The sequence below is a fragment of the Rhinolophus ferrumequinum genome, chromosome 16 (assembly GCF_004115265.2).
Source record: "Rhinolophus ferrumequinum isolate MPI-CBG mRhiFer1 chromosome 16, mRhiFer1_v1.p, whole genome shotgun sequence".
NCBI lineage: Eukaryota > Metazoa > Chordata > Mammalia > Chiroptera > Rhinolophidae > Rhinolophus > Rhinolophus ferrumequinum.
Window position 1 is genome coordinate 59,466,255 of NC_046299.1, and position 8,219 is coordinate 59,474,473.

An 8,219-nucleotide genomic window follows, 5' to 3' on the forward strand; every position below is an offset into this window, starting at 1 on the left:
CTGCATGGCTGCCTCCACTAACAGAAGCTCCTTGGAGCCAGGCAGTATGTTCCGTGTCAGTGAGTAGGTGACGTCTGGGCCTCCTGCACCCATCACCCCACTGTTCCTCATGCTTGGCCTTGCAGGATGCGCCCATCCTCCGTATCTTTGCTCAGACTGATCCTGTACCTGAAGGGCTTTCATTTCAGCTTAAACACCCATCAAGGTCCAGCTGCAGCCCCACTTCCTTTACAGTCATATGAGTGACTGACTTGTGGCAGATGGCTTCTCACTGAGAGAGGCAGCACTGTGCCCCCTTCACAGCTGGGAAGCAGGCTCAGACGTTCAACGGCAAGTCCTAGGTCATCCTGCTGGAGCATGGCAGAACAAGGACTGAAAGCCAGGCCGTCTGATTCCCAGGCCTCGGCTCCCCACATTTCACCCATGACTACACACTCTTCCCTAAGGCTTTGCAAAGTGTTTTATGGTCCTCCTCCTGCCACAACTAAGGAATGAGCAGGAAGATTTGTAATTGATGGGATTATATTATGACACTAAAAGTTAACGTTCAACCCTGGGAAGTGGCTCTTCCCTGGCAGGAGTTTCCTGTTCTGACCACAGAGGCCAGCGCTGGGAGCTCCCTGGGCTGGGCCTTTACAGCTCTGTGTTACAGTTCACGAAATGCTCTCAACTTCTCAAAAAGCTGTTTTTTTCCTCTTGGGAGGGGCTGACTCTACCCTAAATGAGAATTTCAAGGTTGCCACTGCCCTGCCCATCTGGAAACACCTCTCGCGTCACTCTATACCTATCCGGGTGGCCCCAAGGGAGGACTTGTACTCCGGCTGCCTCCCCAAGACACCAGACCCAGCCCGCCACCATGAGGTTTCTAGTTCTCTCCAGTCTGCTCTGCATCTTGCTTCTCTGCTTCTCCATCTCATCCGTGGAAGGTAGGTCTGTCCCCGGGGTGCTGGGGCCCGAGCGGGATTCATGTCTGGGAAGGTTGCAATCGAAACGTTGGAGGGCAGGCCCCTGGCAGGCCGTCCTACGCCCGAAAGATTACTGAACATACGTAGCCCCTCCACCCATGGTGGCAGTACCAAGGGTGGCTTGGGAGCTACTGACCCCACAGTCTCCACCCACAGTCCCAGCTCCCCCAAATGCACGCCTAGCTCAGGAGGAGCAGTGTGCTTACCATGCAAACATGCAATCTCCCCGCTAGATTGCTTTGTGAACCTAAGTCCTACCTAGCTAGAAAGTCCAAAGCCACTGTGTTGTCCTGTGTCACGCTTGGAGCACAGTAAATTTGTGTTGAGTGAATGCATACATTAATTAGCAGACTATCTGAGTCTAAACATCCTCCAAACTCATGCACAGTCAACCCCTGTGACAGATGGAATGAGAGTTTGTGTGGTGGGGGCACATCTGTGTGTGTTTAGAAGTGGGGAACATGGTCCTTGCGCCTCTGTGGATATGAATATTTAGCTCTCCTGCCTTTTTTGATCAGATAGCTGAGTATTTTGAGTGTCTTCTCTTGTCTAACCCTCTGGAAACTGCCTACTTTTATTCTTTATTTTAGCAGTTACAGTTATTTTAACATTGTTTGGAGTTAAAGAAATATATATAGGGCTGAAAACAATCATAATTTCATGACTCAAGAATAGCCATGTTAACCATTTTGTTTCTTTTCCATACTGCATGCAAGCATGGCTTCTTTGTGATTGATAAATCTCTATATGATTAATGAATATCATATCTTTTTTTAAATTTATTGTTGTATTAGGATAGTCACCAAAAATACTTGTGATTGGAATTCTTCTGGAAGCATTTACACCAGAATGTCTACAGCAATAATCTCTGAACGATAAGATTATAAAAAGTATTTGTTTTCTAAAGTTTCTGCAATGAACATTGCCACATAGATATAATGACAAACGATGCTTAGACTCCCTCATGAACTCAGTCCACAGCAATGCTTAGCAGATCTTGATTTCGGACTTGTTAGAGGTTGCCAATATTACCTTAATGACAATTCAGTGAAGATGAATGTCTTCCCCCACAAAGTTTCCTACCCATTTAGGAATATTTCTGGCAGATTTTCCAAAGCGATGCCATTTAACTACTATTTTTTAGGTATAATTTGCCATGAATGTGTTATGATGGACTTGCTTGGACATTTAGATGGTTCACAACTTTGCACGATTTTACGTATGTGGCCAAAAACAAATATGTGTACATAAAGTATTTTCTATATTTAGGATATTTTCTTAGGCTGGATTACCATGGGGGAAAATTGCTGTGTAAAAAGGCAGAGACACTTCTGAGTGATGATGCTGAACTGTTTCTTAAACAAGAACATGAGGAGACATATTCTGGTAGCAGAGTGTCTCCCCATGTTGACTGTGTTATTTCTGAAAAATAAATTCACCTCAAGGCCCACACTTTCCCTGGTCCCTCCCATAGCCTGGCCCACCCTGAGTTTTCTTAAATAAATATTCCTGAACCCTGAGCCTTGAGAGCTGAAGTTCACTCCAGTCATTCCTGTCCCAACCCACCCCATGGTGTCCCCAACCTCATGGTGTCCCCACACATGCTAAGGAAGTGCCTCTGCTCCTCTGTGTCTACCCTCAGGAAAACGGCACCGTAGGCATCCTGCCAAGCCCTTCAAAGGCAAGCTCTGCTGTTCCCAACATCCCAGCCCTGTCCTGAAGACCCAGAACGGTAAGCACCGCACCTTGTACAGATGGAGGAGAGGCTCTGAGGAGGCCATGAGACAGGCTGTGTATGTGGACCAGCTCCCACTTGCGCCTGGCATCAGGTGCTTGGGTGGAAGGACCACAAGCAGATATGATCGTGGCCTCATGGAGCTTCCAGTCCAGTGGGGAAAACTGACCCCACAAAAAAAGTCAACAGGTCAATCATTTTAAACTGAATATGTTCTGTCCAAGGAAAGAACAGGATGCAAGTAGGAAATGGTACAGGGAACAAGGAGGGTGGAAAGATTGGTACAGGCAGGGGAAGGAGCAGACATGGAGGCCTCCGATGGGCAAGAGGGAAGCATGGAAGACAGAGGGATGGGGAGGCAGGAGGTGCTCACAGAAGCTGCAAACCAAGGCAGGGCCAGCCTGGTGAGCTGGCACATGAAGTGGCATGACTGGCAGGTGGATGGGGTACACAGGTCCAGAGAGTCCCAGAGGTGCAGGCAAGTGGCAGAGTTGGGCTCCATGCCAGGGTGAGGTCTGGCAGAGCAAGCATGCCCTCTCTCACAGGCCTGGAGGGCACTGGGTGATGAGGGAGGCAGGCCCAAGGAGGGCTGCAGGCACCCAGCGCCCAGCACTGGGGCTCCAGGCCAGGGTTAGGCTGACACATAAGTGTTGCCTGGCCCAGGGTGTGAGGATAGGACGGCTGGATCTCTGCTAGCCTTTGGTAGGAGGGCCCTAGAGCCTGGGACAGGCAGAATCCCCAAGGGAAAGCTGCAGAGCCTGGAGCCAGCCCAGCTGGACACAAACCCAGAGCTCCTGCCCCCCACTCTCTGTAGCTTAATGCCCTTCTCAGGGATCTGAAAAGGCCCCAGCCCTGCAGGTTCCTCTGGGGTCATGGCCATGGCCAGAACTGGAGCCTCCACATCCCTCCCAGCTACCAAGTGTCCTGTGCACCAAGGGGGAGCTTGGATGTGAAGGAAATGGAGGGAGGGAGACTGCATGGCTCAGCCTCAGGCCACTTCTCTGGAGAACGTGACAGCCCCTCCTTCCAAGCTGGCATCGCATCCAGCTGGAGCTGGGTAAAAATAACCAGTTTTCACACATTGAATGTGAGTGTGAGGCACCCGCCAGGGCAAGGTGAACACACTGACTGGCTGCCTGCAACTCTGTTCGCCCCTGAGGCCCCAACCTGGCAGGGGAGAAGTGTTTCTGTGAAAGAAATAGGCAAAAATCTAAGGAAGAGAGAAGCAGAGTCTATTCCATGCCCGCAGAGAAAAGCAGGGTGTGCTCAAACCCGCCTCCCCCCAAACCACTCCCTAGGATGCACTAGCTCAGAGGCAGTAAGGAAAAGAGACGTTAAGGGTGTGTGCCCCGCACGCCACAGGCACAGGGCTCATGGCAAACACCCAGGTTAACTCCTGGTGCGCAGGACGAGAGCCAGAGCGGGGTTCTGTGAGCATTCAATGCTTTAGAATGATCCAGGTGCGTGGCTCCCAGGTTTGGTCTGGATTTCTTTGAGTATATAGATTTTAAAAATTCCACTGCAGAAATTTACAAACCACTTAGAACAAGAAAAGCAAAACAAACATTTTTATTGGGTCCTTATCATGCGATCTCATTTATCTTTGGAACTACCCTAGGGAAGCTGTTTACAGATTAGGGAACTGAAGCTCAGAAAGTATCTGAGGCACAGCCAGAACCTGATCTGTCTACCTCTTTCCACTACAACAAACTGCCTCCCAATGGCGAGCAGGTCTCAGGCAGCACACTTAGGAAGACAGGCGCATGCCCGAGGGAGACCGCAGGCTTCCTGGGAGGGAGGCACCACCTGGGTTGGAATCTCAGCTCCACAACGTGCTGCTGGCTGTGTGCCCTTGAGCAGGTCACTCAGCTCTGCTGAGCCTCAGTCTCCTCATCTGGGAAAGGGTACGACAATGGAGCCTACCTCACTGGGCTACGGTGAGGAGGCAGTGGGGTCCTGCCGATGAAGCCAGGCACCAGCCTGGCCCCGAGTACCCCGGAAACATGCCGGAAGTCTGAACCCGGCCAGGGCAGCTGAGTCAGAAGACTCGTGATTTCCACACTGAAAACTCAAACCAGTACATTCTTGCCCAGGCGTGGTGGCTCCACCCAGTCTTCTGGGCCAGATTCTGGGACTCCCTGAATGCCGTGTGATCAGCGGGCGTGCTCGTTGTGCCAGGCTCTGGGAATTCAGCCTCCGTTCTCTGGTTGACTGACATACGAGTGTCCATGTACCTGTCTTTCAAAAGAAAATAACCTAGGGCTGCCTGGAGAATGTCCCTGAGCTGACAGTACCCATTGGGACACACACACGCTGGATGTCTACCTACTCCTCAATCTATAGTGTCTTTCCTGAGGATTGTTTTATATGTGATGTGCTAGGCCTGTGGGGGTGACAGGAAGTGGCAGGCACAGGATTCGGGGCAATTTGACAAAAACCATCATAAAAAAAATCAATGTGCTGAGTGGCCAATTTGCTGAATTGACTGCATTTACCAATTTACTAAAAAAGGCTTTCTCTCAAGTAGTTGAAGACTTTGTAGCAATCCGTATAGCGGCATTGTTACTCAAAGCAGTGTTCAATTTGTTGACTCTGTTAACACTTGAGGGCATCAGGCTTAGGTTGGGGTCAGACTGCCAGCTGGTTAGGCCCCACCAGCCAGCTGGTTAGGCCCCACCAGCCAGGAAGGTCTGTGACCTGTGTCAAGCCGCCCTCCTCCAGGTGTCCTGAGGCTCAGTGAGGAAGCTCCTGGAGAAGGCTGGGAGGTCTTGAGAGGAGCCTGACCGTGTGCCTGCCCATCCCAGACTGCCCCCTGGTGCGTGAGAGCTCTGTGCTGCCCGCCCTCCCTGCTTTGAAGCCCAGCAAAATGAGTTGCCCCCTGCTGGGAGCCAGGGGGAGTAAAGGACACAGAGAGATTCCTCCCCCTCCGTGGGGTTGTCCCTGTCTTCAGGAAGGGCCCAGACTGCACAGACAAGGGTGACCCACTGAGGACCGTGACAGTGAGGACTTCAGGGTTTTGGCAACGTTGGGTGGTGCCAAGGTGGACACGAGGGCTTAGCACAATGGACCCTGGAAGCGAGAAGGTAGAGAGGGCGGCCAGCCCATCCTGCCCAGTGGACCAATCCGAGGGGCTCAGATCAGTGGTCTTGCTCCTTGCGATTATATTCATTAGCCATAGCTGCATAAGAAAACACTCCCAACTTTGGTGGCCCGAAACAATAATATTTATTATTTTCTGTATGTCTACATACAAGTCAGCTGGGCAGTTCTTCTAGTCTCGGCTGGGCTCATTCACTCTTCCAAGTGTTGGATAGGCAGTTCTACTGATCTAGTCTGGGCTCTCTTGCATGTTTGGAGGTCAGTGGTCTGTAAGTCTAGATGGCCTCAGTTGGGCAACTGGACTCTCTTCCACATGGTCTCTCATCCTCCAGCAGGCAAACCCAGACTTGTTCCCATGGGGCTGCAAGGTCCCACCTCTGTGAGCAGAAGCACCTAAGGCCTCTTGAGGCCTCAGAACTGGCCCAGCTTCATCTCCACTGCATTCTATTAGCCGAAGCAAGTCACCAGGCCAACTCAGCTTCAAGGAACAGGGAAACAGACCCGGTGTCTTAATGGGAGAAGCTGCAAAGTCACACTGCAAAGGAGGGGTGGAGAATTATGATCATATTCTCAATCAGTCAACCACAGTGTTTGTTGTAGGAAGCAGAGAAGAATGTCAGAGTCTGAGGGTGAGGACAGGGGGTGGAAGGGGAACAGTGGTCAGGAAATCACAGTTCTCCATTAGAAATGCTGGTGGAAAATTCTCATGGCATGAAATTAATAGAAAAGCATAGTTTACACTGTATATTACTAATATGACTATGATTATCACGATGGGAAGACAAAAGCACTTTCAAATAGGAAAAAATACAGAAAGAAACCACAACAATATTAGCACTTATTTAAGATTAAGACATGAGGCTATGGATGAATTATGATAACTAAGTTTATATTTTATATAGCTAGTGGTTATATAGCAATTACTGTGCAGCACTTACATCTGCTAATTCATTTAGTCCTCACAGTAATCCTGACAGTTAGTTACAATTACTATCCCCATTTTTACAGATGAGGAGCCAAAGCACAGAGAGGTTAAGTAACTTGCTGAAGGTCACACAGCTAGGAAATGATAGAATTGGGCTTCGAAATCAAACAATCTGGCTCCAGATTCTGTTCTTAACTATCACACTGCCTCACATATAGTTATAATCTGGAAACAGAAGGAGAAAAAAGAATACTCTCATTACCATAACTTAATAAACCCTTCTCAATTGTGTTTCCTTTGTTTTTTTCATGCAAATTGTTGATCTAGTTTTATTTTTATTGTAGCTCATTTTTTAATTTTTATAATTAACATTACATCATAAGCATTCTTCATGTTGCTACATAGTCTTCATAATCACAGGGTTTTATCACCATTAAACATTTCTGTCATCATGAAGTACCTTTACTAATTAATCATTTTCTGCTGCATTCAGATTGTTTCCGGAATTTATTTTCTATTATTAAAAACAAAACTATGAAGAATAGTTTAATGCAGGGATTTTTTTTCTTTTCTTTCTTTTTTTTTTTGTGTGTATGTATCATTCCTCCCATAAATGGGGCTGTTTTGCCAAAGGATGCAAACATAGCTTTGAGACACACATTGCCTGAGAGTGCTGGCAAGAAGGAGACAGCCTGAGGGGTCCCAGGGCCTGCACGTCCATATGTGCATCCTCCTACCCCTGCCATCAGTAACAGGCCACCTACACCCCTCGACTTTAGGGGAACTCTGCTCCCGTTGAATAGATAAGCTTCCTTCTCTCCGTCTTCTGCCAGTAAATCAAGTTTCTCCCTGACAAGACTGAAGTAGCCTGAGCTGGTCATGTCTGCCAGGAAAGTCCCCTTCTGGGCCTCCAGGAAGGAGGGTTAAATCTGATTTGTGCTTTGAGTTTTTTTTAAAAAATCTTTGTTTCTAGAAATGAATCTTAACTGAGTTTTCTCCTCTCTCCACTCCTGGCTCTGCCTGCCTCTCTGCGTCTTGTCTTGACTTGTCTTGTCTTGTCTTGTTTGCCTCTTGCTCCTTCCCAGGACGCCTCAGGAAGACCTGCAGACCATGCAAGACCAAGTCAGAGTCTCACTTTTGGGTGGTGCCTGGAGCGCTCCCACAGGTGTAGTGTTTCTAACACAAAGTTCAGTCCCTGCCACACCAAAAGCTTCAGGTTCCCCCAGGATTCTCCCCTGGAACCTGGGGAGATGCCTCAAGTGCTGACCTAAGGAAGCCTCTGCCCATGAATCCGCAGTCTCCTCTCTTAGAGACACAACAATTCTTGCCAGGAGCGTTGGATTGTTCTATGCTGCTTCCTCAGAAAAGGCTGAACCAGAATCATCTGAAAACTACAACATAGATTCAACAGAGCTTGGAATGCCTGCCCTGCTGTGTAACCTTGCCCCTCTGGGTTCACGGTGGCTTCAGAGATATAAAATCCATTTAAAAAAAA

At 48.8% G+C, this 8,219-nt stretch overlaps 1 protein-coding gene across 1 annotated transcript; it reads left to right on the forward strand.

Annotated features, from left to right (window-relative positions):
- The first annotated feature begins 572 nt into the window (after positions 1 to 572).
- Positions 573 to 8,219, forward strand: GPR15LG (G protein-coupled receptor 15 ligand). Its single transcript, XM_033130939.1, has 3 exons — positions 573 to 926; positions 2,608 to 2,697; positions 7,810 to 8,219. The coding sequence occupies exons 1-3, from the start codon at positions 722 to 724 to the stop codon at positions 7,893 to 7,895; spliced, it is 381 nt and encodes a 126-aa protein (XP_032986830.1). The 5' UTR covers positions 573 to 721; the 3' UTR covers positions 7,896 to 8,219.

Bases quoted from the DNA above. Each gene is read 5' to 3' on its own strand.
- GPR15LG (XM_033130939.1), top strand. From the start codon at position 722: ATGAGAATTTCAAGGTTGCCACTGCCCTGCCCATCTGGAAACACCTCT. The intron at 927-2,607 runs GTAGGTCTGTCC...GTCTACCCTCAG, and splicing joins CTCCATCTCATCCGTGGAAG to GAAAACGGCACCGTAGGCAT. The intron at 2,698-7,809 runs GTAAGCACCGCA...GCTCCTTCCCAG, and splicing joins TGTCCTGAAGACCCAGAACG to GACGCCTCAGGAAGACCTGC.